General features: G+C 36.4%; 1 protein-coding gene across 4 annotated transcripts in view; it reads left to right on the top strand.

Annotated features, from left to right (window-relative positions):
• Window positions 1-11,759, top strand: part of pald1a (phosphatase domain containing paladin 1a) — a 67,320-nt gene extending 55,561 nt beyond the window's left edge. For all 4 annotated transcript variants that reach the window (XM_051915354.1, XM_051915355.1, XM_051915353.1 and 1 more), the window contains exons 19-20: window positions 2,600-2,755; window positions 11,161-11,759. In XM_051915354.1, the coding sequence (XP_051771314.1) occupies window positions 2,600-2,755; window positions 11,161-11,310 (306 nt within the window). In that variant the 3' untranslated portion in view covers window positions 11,311-11,759. The remainder of the gene's footprint in view (window positions 1-2,599; window positions 2,756-11,160) is intronic.
• Window positions 11,760-13,759: the final 2,000 nt, after the last annotated feature.

The raw sequence follows: 13,759 nt of genomic DNA, 5'->3' as shown, positions 1-13,759 counted from the left end.
GCAGACTGAAGCAGGCGCTCTGTTCGTAACCTGTCGCACTCCGTCGTGAAGCTGTTATAAGCCAGCGTCAGACAGACAGACGGCTCACTGTACCGAGATCATTACTGACTGTGAAAATCTCTCCAGTCATTACAACAAGTCAGGAGTGGATGTGTGTGTGACACAGATGTGCTGTTCTCTTCTCACATCATGCAGATTGATGCTCTTGTTCAGTAGATGTGTGTGTGCTAAGAGGTCTAGAGGTTAAATGTGATGTGGGTTATTATTTTTGTTTTATAAACCGTTCTCATATCTCAATAATTAGTTTAAGTATATAAATGCTTCTTGAGCAGCAAATCATCATATTAGAATGATTTCTGAAGGGTCATGTGACACTGAAGACTGGAGTAATGATATATATGTGTATATATATGTGTGTGTGTGTATATATGTGTGTGTGTGTGTTTCATTTAGAATATACATATACACACATTAATTATAGATAAAAAAAAATAAAAAAAAGTTATTTTTTTTCCATTTGATCCTGATAGTGTTTTTTTTTTTTTTTTTTTTTTTTTTTTTTAAGATTTGTATATTATATTTTTCATTATAATATTAAATACTGTGTATATGCTGTTCAAAAGTTTGGGATCGATAAATATACTTCTATTTTAAAAGAAGTCTCTTCTCACCAAAGCTGCATTTATTTGATTAAAAATACATTAAAAACATTAATATTGTGAAATATTTTTACAATTTAAAGTAGCTATTTTCTATGTGAATATATAGTAAAGTGTAATTTATATCCAGTGATCAAAGCTGAATTTTCAGCATTACTCCAGTCTTCAGTGTCACATGATCCTTCAGAAATCATTCTAATATGATGATTTGCTGCTCAAGAAACATTTATGATTATTATCAATGTTGAAAACAGTTGTGTACAATATTTCTTTTTTTTTTTTTCAGGATTCTTTGATGGGTAGAAAGTTCAAAAGAACAGCATTTATTTGAAATAAATGTCTTTACTGTCACTTTTGATTAATGTAATGCATCCTTGCTGAATAAAAGTATTAATTTCTTTCCAGAAATAAATAAATAAATAAATTCTTACTGATTCTACACTTTTGAACGGTAGTGTATAATGTTACGAAAGCTTTGTATTTCAGATAAATGCTGATTTTTGAACTTTCTATTCATCAAAGAACTGTTTTCAACATTGATAATAATAATAAATGTTTCTTGAGCAGCAAATCAGCATATTTCTGAAGGATCATGTGACGCTGCACATGCTAAACGAGTTCATGATTAATAGAACAATGACGTTTACTTTCACTATTCAGATTAGAGCCGTCATTCTAGTCAGCGGTCATCTAAATCACATGAGTGTTTGATTTATTATTCAGCAGCTCTGCTGCAGTGATTTAACTGTTGGGAGGATGTTCAGATCATGAAGCCAAACAAACATCTGCCTTTAATAGCTTTATCTTTGATTATTTCAGACGTTTCTCAAAATCCGCTGATTTGAGCCCAACAGATGACAGAACATGAACACGTTCAGGATTACAGAGTATTATTTCTCTCAGTTTGTTTTTGGATCGAATATTGATTTGTATGTTATCATTATCTAATATATCTGTCGTGTCTCAGGTGAAATGTGTCTGCATGTGTTTGTCAAAATCCTTCAACAGAGAAACCAGGCCCGAAACAAGCATGTGAACGCCAGCGCTTCCATCTGTGCATATGGTTTCTTTTTATTTATTGCATGCACTAAAATGGAGAGCAAGGTGAAGAGAGAGAGAGATTGATTGTGCATACTGAATCAAACAAAGACTGTAATGAATCATACATGGATTGGATTGATAAACAATTGTGATCGATTTGTTTCCAGAGCGTTCTGTCCTAATTTAACCCTGCTGTGCATCTGGTGGTAGAGAATCGATGTTCAGAACAGAGTTTATAACACTGAAAGTACAACACTAGTGAAGCTAAAGCTAAATTACCATGAAAATTGTTTAATTATCTTTATTTATTACAGAAGGCTTTATATAGCACTAAAAGTGTAAGACTTGAGCTTTCTAAATTGAATTAATTGGCTGTTATAATGTGTTTGGTCTCTGGCTGTGCCTGTAATATGCTCTGCAGTTTCTTTTGTGAGAGCAGTTTGAGTAAAGACTAAATATTGCAGCTAATTAATCTCCCGTCGCCTGAATAAATTACTCACGCTGAGCTCATTGTGAAACGTGCAGAATTATGCAGTCAGCCAGTTTAATTTATTTTTTAAAAAAACAACCTGAATTGTTCTTGTTCAGCTTTAGTTCTCGTCCCGGTGAGACACATTTTACACATTATAATAAATGAGACTGGCAGCGGGTTTTTTTTTTTCTTATGCATAATTAAAGCAGATCAGCGTAACTTTATATGACTGTTTAATCATCGTTAAGAGTTTTATTTACCCAGACGCTGATCTGTATTCCTCAAGTACTTGAGCAAAAGTACAGATAATAAATTATTACTCCAGTACTCCTTTTCAATTCTACTCGATTTAAAGTGCACTTACATTCCATCAGGTGTTCACTTGAATGTTGGTCCTTTATGGCTCTCATTTGTGTCTGTCTGACAGATCAAGAGCTCTAAATGTGAGACGGAGATCCAGGCGCTGTCTCTGAAGAGTTTGCTGTATCTGGAGCGCTACATGTACCTGATCCTCTTCAACACGTACCTGCACCTGGAGAAGAGAGACTCCTGGCAGCGCTCCTTCAGCCAGTGGATGCTACAGGTGAGATCGGATCATTTGTGTTCATCATTAACCCCATGTGTCCCGCCAGAAATCATAATGAAATATGTAACGGAGTATCATCAGCATAGCAGTGAAAACTAAATCCATGTTTTCTTATAATATTACCAAGTGGCAGCATATATATTGAAAATAGCAGAGGGCCTAACACAGAACCTTGTGGCGCTCCATAACTTTTCCCCGTTTAAATAAACAAAATGGTAACGCAGTTAAATTGTAACGCATCAGATAAGCATTTCTCTAAAACCTCATTAGAAACTCCTGGAAAAAAGATCTATTAACTTGCTAATATTAAAGATATTAAGGTTTGAAAATGCGATACAGACACAGTGACATTTAACTGCAGTGACATATAACGTCTCTATCTTAAAAATAAATAAAATCACTTCTCATAAAGAAACAAGAACATGGTCTTTTTAATTAATGATATATGCATTCTTTATAACAACTTGCATAAAACATTCTTCATTCTTTCAAGCAGACATATTTATTTTTATAAGTTAAATATAGATTAATCTTTATTAAAGCTATTAAAGTTATTCAGTCAGCACTGAGTGATTAGGCTGCTGTCACTTTAAAGCCGAATGCACGGATCCAATACACTGATACACTTCCGATATTCAGTGTTTACGTTCACTTAAGACATAAATGACAGTGTTTACTTGAATACTCGCCAAAACTGTCATTTTGACATAATTTAGTGTGTATTTGTCCTTTCAAGAGTGAAAAGACATGAAAGACAGCTTGATTCAGTACTCGTCCTTTGACGTCTGAGAGTCGTCACGCTTTTTCAGATCTGTCCATATGTCTGCTCTTCTTTCTTCCAGATGTTTACATTTTTGAACAATGCAGCAAGCGTATGCCAACTTATGTCCCGCCAGGTAGATCCGCACGTTACTGTTCACATGTGCATATCTACAGTGCAGGACATCAGTTCTGACTGGATCTCTTCCCAGCTCGTCCCTCCCTAACGAATATTATTTGTCAACGAAAATTAACACTGGTTTTGATAAGCAAGTCCACAGTGCATTTGCACCATAATTTCAGCTGATTTCATCATCATGTGGTGAAATTTGGCACACAGATAGAGGACAGTCTGAACATTAACCACAGGAAATTTGAAGTCTCTAACTCAATCCCTCTAGTGCCACCACCTGTCCAAATTTACATCTACGTTTGTTAACTTTTGAACTGTAAGAGCTAGAAACAAAATTCCTATTAAAACTACTTTTTCGAACTCCTAGATCATTGCTCAGATTTTCACAAAAATTTAACCAGATCATCTTCTGAACATGCCGACAAAAAAATAAAAGAATGATTCGTCAAACCATTCTCAAATAACTCGCGAACGAAGAGCACGCCAAAATGAACACAAGACTGTATCTCCGCAATGCTTTAGCGTATTCAGACTCAACTTGGTGTTTATGACAACCATGACCTGACTGTACCTGCACAGTTTCGCCACAGTGCCATCTAGTGGTCAGGAGATATGAAAAATAGCTATTTTTGCGGTTTGGCCAAAAATAACAAAATTCAGTGCAGCATGCCGAGTTGAATGATACATTTGGCGTTGGTCATTTTGAATTTTGTTATAAAATCCTATACGATTACATTGGTGTATAGTAACGAAACTCTGTATGTGCCTCTCTGTATCGGCACCATGCCCTGAAGGTACTAGAGACAGCGCCACCTTGTGGTCAAAAATTATGAAATTTAAAAAAATTGCTGATAGCTTTTGATTCCTTTTGCCTATTGTAATGAAACTGTTCTTAATAGATTCCTTGGGTCATGCTAGGAACATAGATACTGATTTTGCCGAACTTCCTGTCCGCCATTTTGATTTTCTTTAAAAACTTACTTTTTCATACTCCTCCTAGACCGTTTGTCCGATTTTCACCAAAATTAAGTCAGATCATCTTCAGGCTATGCCGGCAAAAGTTAAGGATTTTGTGTCGATAGACAAAACCATTTTCGTATACCGCATCAACAAATTTGATGGCATAAAATCAAGTTGAACACACCTACTGACACCAAATTGTTTGTAATTGTCACCCAGCATTGACCAAGCTAGATTCATTTGGTGTCAGTGCCATCTATTGGTCAAAAGTAATAAGCAGTTATGTCACATTACATGTGATTTTATTTATGGGCTTTCAACCATTTTGCTTAGTCATCTCCAAATGTCTTTAGTCATTTTTGCAGTTACTCCTCATTCTGCCTCTGTGGTGCTTGGCCTCTTAATTGCTGTTTTTTATTGTATTATATTTTATTTTATCCATGAACAACCTCAAATGCAGAGCAAATGATTCAGCAAATTTGCAATAAATGCTGTAAATGTTATCACCAATCCTAGTGTTCATCTCCCATCAACTTTAAACTTGATTTTGAAAGTCCATCACAAACCTCTGTGAAGTTAAAATGTTAACTCATAAACAATGATTCAGTGAGATGATTCAGTTTTCATGCATTGTGTGCATTTGTCCAGCTGTTTGAGCTGTCTGAGAAGCTGCTCTTGAATGTTTTGTGATGGATCCTCTTCTCCCGTGTGAATTTGTGCTTGTCGAGCCGTAGCCATCGCTTCATTTGGAAGCGTACCCTGGAATTTACAAGCTTATTCTAGCATCACTGAGACCGCTGCTTCACACGTCGGGTTTCGCGAGGTCTGTGTGCTGTTTTCTGCTTGTGTGTGTGTGTTGAGGCCAGCTGTGGCTCACGGTAAAGTCTGGAATTTACTGCCATTCCAAACAAATGAGTGTTTCCCCCCTGCGCGGAACAGTGCGCTTTTCCCTGATGCCTTTCTATACTCTTACAGTCCTGCAGTTCAGCGACTGATGAAGCATTGAAAGAGGCCATGTCTTTAGTTTGGTTTTGTTTCGCAGTGTGTTTTGGTTCAGATGAACCAACCATCTTTAGCAGTAGAGAAACATGTTCAGTTGAACTAAACTAACCTAGAATAATCTCTGATTAACTCATCAGTCAACATCACTGACATGTCACAAGCGAACATCCGGCCTGATTTCTACCCTAACTCCATGTCCAATCGATAATCGCAGTCTGGATTCTGACCCCGTTGATGTGACTATAACCGAGAGTCCAGCACATATGAAAGGAATATTCTAGGTTAAATACAACATCAACATACTGTAGATTAACACAGGAAATCTAATATATAATAAAAGGAAAAATATATATAATACAAATAAAGAAAACCCTTGTATACTGTGTAAGTCAGAAGGTATATTGTATGCATGTAGAAATAATTAAAATATTTTTTAATAATAATTTACTTTTAAATTATGGTCTAGTCTTGAGATTTCTTCCGGGATTAATCATTTAAATAATTTAAATAATTATGGTCAAGGTTTATTATAATTAACTAAAACTAAAAAACTTTTGTTAACTTTAACTGAAACTAAAATATAAAACTTTTTGTATAAAACTACAATATTAAAAACGTTTTTTTTATTTTATTTAATATAATTTCCAAGGCAACATTTCTAATTATTATTTAATTAAAGGTGCAATATGTAAGATTTTTGCAGTAAAATATCCAAAAACCACTAGGTCAGTGTTATATATTTTGTTCACTTGAGTACTTACAATATCCCAAATGTTTCCAACAATTTGTAAATCGTGAGAAAATTGCAATTTTAACCAAGGCTCCGGGACGTGTAAGGAGTCAACTGTCAATTGCGTCATACCCGCGTTACACTCGGTTTCCGGTTTTGTTTTGTAGAAACCATGGAAACACCAAAGACGCTTTAATATATTACATGTTTTTATAGACAAGGGAACAACTGTTTTGATATATTTATAGACAGAAAACGAATTATTGTTATATAGCTCAACACGTTTAGTCTTGTTTAAATCTAATTTTCTTGATTTTTTTTTTTTTTTTTTTTTTTTTGCGAGTACCATGCTTTACCATGCCTCAGAGAAAAACACTATTTTGTCAAGTAGCTAACATAGCATAATCAGATGCAGCTTTATTTTTAGTAACAGTAATACAACATTTTCTCCATCATACAATACATTTTAAAATGAATTGCATGCCATTTATCAACACAAGCCATCCAGCATTTAATATGATATTCTCAAATCGATCTATCTTACTGCAGTGTGTAACAGTGTCTCATAGCAGCCGCTGAGCGAACGCACAGAGTAACGTTATAACATCATTTTCAACACACTCAAATGTATCTAATATGATAAACAGAGCTGCGTTACCTCATACTCATGACCAGAAAAGCGGAAGCGGTGCCGGTGACTGTGGCATAATAAAAGTTCCACTGCTCGCGCCGTGTGTTGCACAATTGCTCCAGCGGCCTCGTTCAGATCCCACAACACTCGGTCCTGCTCTGCTTCATACTACAGTAACGTTAATAATTGCATCCATGAACATGATTTCTTCCCGAGTCCTATCCCTATTCTTTTGCACCGTCCGTTGAGGTGAAGACCACATGTCCCAAGATTCCGCGCTCAAACTTGGCATCATCAAGCTACGCCTTTGTTTTGAATAGGCCTCTAGCGACCTCTAGTGGACAGAAATCCTACATACTGCACCTTCAAATTGATGTTTTAAAATAACTAAAACTAAAATAAAAATATATTTAAAAAGTATAAAAAGAAACAAATAAAAATAACACAACAAAATTATTAACTTTAACTAAAATTAAAATGAAAACAGAAAATGTAAAAATAAAATCTAATTCAAAATATTAATAAAAAACTATAATAATTTATCATTCTCAATGATGCTTAAAACCGACAGCCACAAGTTGGGATGGACAATATATTGAACATTTTCTATATTGAATATTATACAACATCTTATTTAATGACCTAATGAAATTATTATATATTTTTTAATTTTGTTTAAATCACGTCAATGAATTGGTTTGATTCTATTCTAGTCGGTGCAGGTGATATAACTGTTTTTTAATTGATTACAAAAAAAAGACTGTAAACCCTGATGAAGTGTGAGTGTGGAGAGGGTCTTCTCAGTCCATTTACTTCTTTCAGTTCTTCAGATAAGAGCCAATGTGCCGCGCAGCGATAAGAGACAAAGTCTCATTCCAGCGTGGACGGCTGACCGATAACAGGAGCTTTTCATCTGGAGTCTCTCGGTGTGTCGTCATGTCATTCTCCTCAAGATTAATAGCTTGTGTTGAACTCTTGATCATTTGTAAGTCGCTTTGGATGAATTCAGTGGTTCTTAAAGTTTGATGGTTCTTTACGTATTTATTATTTGATTTTGAGTCATTTTAGTAATTTTTTGTTCTTAAAGAGGCCATGTTATGCTTTTGATGTCTTGATGTTGTTTTTAGGCTCTACTAGAACAGGTTTTCATGCTTGAATGTTGATTATTTTCCTCATATCCTCCATTGTTGCAGCTCCTCTCTTCCCAGTCTGTCAGTAACGCTCTGTTTAGTTCCTGTCTCTATGAAGCCCCTCCTTCTGAAAAGCACAATGTGCTCTGATTGGTCAGCTGGAGCAGTGTGTTGTGATTGGTCAAGCGCTTCGAGCGTGTTTGGGAAATGTGTTTGAGCCGAACAAGAGTCGCAGCACAGATCAGCAGCAGGAGCCAGATTTCATTCATCACAAGAGTGAGGAGCTGACTGACAAGACGATGGCGGAAGATTCGAAGCCTATTTAAACGTGTCCCGCCCCTTACCATAACCGCCAGTTTGAACACACTACTAACTAACTCAACCAGGCCCCGCCCCTTTATTTTGGATGGGAATTATTTAAATGTGACGTGTTCGTTCCTAGAAGAAAACTCAAGACTACAATAGAGGCGTTTCAGGGAGTTCAGAAACAGAGAATAACTCCTGCTGGAGGGACTTTAGAGGAAGTTTTTCATGCTCAAAAGAAAGATGAACATGGAAAAAAGCAGAATAGGTCCTCTTTAAATGTTTTCAAGAGCATATGGATTATTTTTCCTCATTTTGTTTTGTAACTCATTGAATGGTGTTTAAAGCCTGTGTTGATCCAGTTTGCAGTGAAGCGCGTGTTGTGAGCGGCAGATTCAGCTCTGGATCTTTGAAGTGGAATGAACCGTATTGAAGACATTCCTGCATTATAAAAACACGGAGCGATCTCTGTGAAAACGCACTACATTTGTGATTTTAGCACGACTTTGTGTGGATGGGGAGATCTGGAACTGGATGAAAGTCACATTTTGGCTCAATTTAAGTAGTAAATTATGAGCAATTGTCTTATATAAAGTCTAAAAGACTGTTGATAAACTCGAGTTCAGTCTGTTTTATAAAATCCCTTCAACCCAAACTGAGGAACGCATTTCGCTACAATGACTTTATTTGGTGAACTGCTCCTTTAAGGTCATGTGATCGGTGTTTGAGGTGATATTCTCACTGTATCACTGTGTGTGTCTGTCAGGAGATTTACAGCTGCTAATATGGTGTGTTTGTCAGGATTTCTCTCACTAAAGAGCAGCAGAGGATGATGGATGGTGTTCTGCACTCATAACATCTGCGTTCTCTGTCGTTTTACTGCAGTCGAGTGTTTGTCTGCGCTCTTTCCTCTTTGTGCCCAGTGTTTGTTATTTTTATAGCTGCCGGTGGGAGTCGGTCCAGATCCCATTGGCACCTGATGCAGGGAACTATGGGTACCTCGAGTGTTTAATACCTGAATCCAGCTGTGCGTCTCAGCATAAACTCTCATTTGTGATTGGGTTTCCCTTGAAACAGGCCAGATGATCCACAAGACCACAACTACAGCTCTCAGAATGACAACAACCACAGATACTAACCATGTGTGACTGGAAAAGGAAAGTTTGTCAAAACTAACTGTGAATGTTGATTTGACAAAGTTTAATACAAATTGAAATTTTAAAGTTTGAAGCTTATATTATACTAAGCCATTGGTATGGTGCTTTGCATGGTTGCTAGGGAGTTACTAGGCAGTTGCTAGTTGGATGGGCGGATGGATAAATGGATGGATAAATGGCTGATGGATGGATGATAAATGGATGGATGGATGGATGGATAAATGGATGGATAAATGGATGATGGATGGATAAACAGATAGATGGACAGACAGGATGGACGGATGGATGGATGGACGGATAGATAGATAGACAAGATGGATGGATGGATAGACAGATACACAAAATGGATGGATAGAGATATAGACAAGATGGATGGATGGATGGATAAACGGATGGATGGATGGATGGATGGATAGACAGACAAAATGGATGGATAGATATATAGACAAGATAGATGGATGGATAAATGGATGGTTGAGTGGATGGATGGGTGGATAAATTGATTGATGCATGATGGATGGATGGATAAATGGTTGGATGGATGGCTGGATGATGGATGGATAGATAGATGGACAGACAGGATGGATGGATGGACAGACGGATAGACAGACGAGATGGATGGATGGATGGATAGACAGACAAAATGGATGGATAGATATATAGACAGATAGACAAAATGGATGGATAGATATATAGACAGGATGGATGGATGAACGGATGGATGGATGAATGGATAAATTGATTGAATGGATGGATAAATTGAGAAATAGATGGACAGATGGATGATTAGAGATGGATAAATGGATAGCTGGATAGATGGATGGATATGGATGGATGGATAGATAGAGATGGATGGATGGATGGATAGACAGACAGACAGACAAGACAGATGGATGATTAGAGATGGATAGATGGATGGATGGATGGATGGATAGATAGAGATGGATGGATGGATGGATGGATAGACAGACAGACAGACAAGACAGATGGATGATTAGAGATGGATAGATGGATGGATGGATGGATGGATGGATGGATAGGTAGGTAGATAGGTAGGTAGATAGGTGGGTGAGTGGATGGATGGATGGATGGATGGATAGAGGGATGGATAGATGGATGGATAGATGGATAGATAGATGGATGGATGGATGGATGGATAGGTAGGTAGATAGGTGGGTGAGTGGATGGATGGATGGATGGATAGAGGGATGGATAGGTTCAGCGGTTCAGACTGTGTTGTGACTCCTGTAGTTTCTTCTTTCATTCTGTGTCCTTGACTTTTTTCAGCTAGTTTATTAGCTCAGTTTCTGCTTGTGTCAACAGAGCTAAAGTAAACCCGTCCTGCTGTGCTGCTTTACACTGTGTGTTTCTGCCGCTCCTTCACCCCGTCATGACCAGATGTCACCAGTTCACCGGCCCCAACGAGAGCCGGGTCAAGCACCGTTACGATTTTAAGATTTGTCTTTGTGTGTCAGAATTGGCCACATTTGAATTGAATGACAGGAAGAGGAACGACACAATCTGGTGCAAAAATGAATGAACGTTCATTGAATTGTGTGTGTGTGTGTGTGTGTGTGTGTGTGTGTTTTGTGTTCAGGTGGCGTCTCAGGCTGGAGTTTATGAGCTGTTGAATCAGTTGGGCTTCTCTGAGTTTGAGGACCTGAGAGACTCAACCCTCTGCCGTCTCCGTCACCGCTGGCAACAGCAGAACCGCCACGGGCTTCCGTTCAGAGGAGAGTTCATCTGAGAAACACTCGTGTTCATCACTCACCAGGACGTCCATGTTGGGTTTCAACTGTTCTTGACCGACGCTATTCAACAGTTCAAATCCACTCAAACACACTGTGAGGAACTGAAAACATGAAATGACCAGATGTTGCATGAATATTCATCATGTCTCAGCTGTGGATGCTGTTTTTCTTCTTTATTAATGTGATTTGTGGTAATTTTCTCTTTCCGTGCAGCAGGTATCTCACATCTATTATTAACCTATTTTTAATTTAACAGGACTCTTTTTATGTCACGTGTAGCTCGGGTGATTATTTGACGTGCATTTGCTTGTATAGTTTATTCACTCTGTTCTTTTTTTAACATTTGAAGGCTGCAGTAACTGTGATGTTTGTTTTATAAATGAGCGTTTTTCATGATGAAGACTTTCATAATGGCGGTCTCCATTAAAAATCTTTGGTAACAGGAGTGTGTTTGTTTATTGCCTGCTGAAACTGTGAGTGATTTTTAGTAGGATCTTAAAGGAATGGTTTTCAGTGTATTAAAATAACTAAAACTAAAGTAAAACTTAATAAAAATGACAAAAACAAAGCAAAAGTAGCTAAACTAAAAAAAAACTAATTCAAAATATTAACAAAAACTATAATAGTATATCAATAAAACTAAAAATCATTACTTGAAATTAAATTAACTAAAATAAAATAAAATATAAAAACCCAACTTATTTTATTTCTCATTTTCATTAAGCTGTAGTATTAAAATAACTTAAACTAAACCTAATAAAAATAAACTAATAAAAATGACAAAAACGCAACAAATTATAAAAACTTCAACTAAAATTAAAATAAAATTTGATTTAAAATATTAACAAAATGTCAAAATCAATCGAGTGGTATGCCATTCCAAATTATCACTTATTTTTTATCTGTTATCAGAGAAAAAAAAAAGCAAAAATAAAAGCATTTATTATTCATATAAATATATTCATATATAAAAAAAAAGTACAGGATGTGTCTGTCTGTATAGTATGCACGTCTCCATATGGGGCTTTGCATGTAAACAGCTATAATAACATATTCCTAGAAGTGTTTGGCATCTGGAATCATCCAGGATGGAGGGTACGGAGGAGAACATGCTTTGCATCATGGGTAGGATTAGGCTCTCATTAGAGGGGCTTCAGAGGCTTGTGGTTTTTAATTGTCTGTGGAAAAGAGGAAGAGACGAGCCGAAGGTTCGCTGGCTTAAAAGGGGGGTATTTTCTGTGACGTTATCGTGTGGTTGAGCTCGAATTATGTGCAGAGGCAAAACACATGCTGCTCCAACCGAAACACACAAACAGTCAACACGCTGAAATATAAATGACTATCAATACTCACTGCTGCTAGTGGTAAATAATAATAAAAAATGCATTTTATTTATAGGTGCCTTTTTTGAAAACACTCAAGGGCACCTTACGATCTTGCTAACTTTTTACTAGAATGAAAAAAGAAAAAAAAAACTTTGCTGTGAGTATTTCAGGGCCTTGAATCACATTCAGTCTCTTGTACGTTACGTGTGCACGAGTGCCAGCGCAAGCAGAAAAAAGTTGCTGCTGCAGTTCACTTAACGGCCACCGGTGTCGCTAATAACAAGGGTTTCTGAATTCTACATATAGCCCCTTTGACCCTCTGATGCTGCTTGTGTGTCGGTCAAAAATGACTGATTTTTTTTATTTCAATTAAATGATTTTAGATTGATAATGTTTATTTTATATTTTGTATTTTATGATACTAAATTCTATTTATGCAGTAGTTATAATCTATTTAGTCACTTTTTGAGCATTCTGAACATAGACCTGAAAATGAAATTTCCAACATAAACTGTTGTAAATCCTGAATGTTTTGGACCATAGACTTCACTTTGATCTCTTTTTAAAGAAGACACTTGGCGGATGATTGCTGAAGTGAAAAACATTTAAATAAGTGAACTTGGAAAAAAGTAAAAAAATAAATAAATAAAAACACACACACAAAAAACATATATAAATATATATATTTTCCGAAAAAAACATTTGACTCTAAAACTGTGAGAAAATCAAAGTAATGAATCTAAACAAGTTGTGTTTTAAATTTGAGGTTGATATCTTTAAAAATTAGCTTTCGGTAAGATTTTGTTTGGGCGCAGTACTAAACGTTTCCAATAGATGAAATTCATCTCCCATTCATTTCCAATACAACTGTGACTATTTTTTTCAGGACCCAAATCATGTCCATGATTTTTTTTGTGTGTGTTCACACAGCAAGTGCCAAAACCTTTACCAAGTTTTGTACCATTCTGATGAAGTAAAAAAAAAAAATTAATTAAAAAACAGATTTTCTTTCGCTCAAAAATGACCCAACAATCCAGGGATTAAAACATATCAGCAAAAGCAGATGTGACGAAGCCTTTAGCAGTAATGATTAAATTTGAACGTGTGTCGTCCTGCAGTG

Source organism: Ctenopharyngodon idella, chromosome 12, assembly GCF_019924925.1.
Source record: "Ctenopharyngodon idella isolate HZGC_01 chromosome 12, HZGC01, whole genome shotgun sequence".
Classification (NCBI taxonomy): Eukaryota; Metazoa; Chordata; class Actinopteri; order Cypriniformes; family Xenocyprididae; genus Ctenopharyngodon; species Ctenopharyngodon idella.
This window is presented reverse-complemented; position numbering and strand designations above follow the sequence as displayed.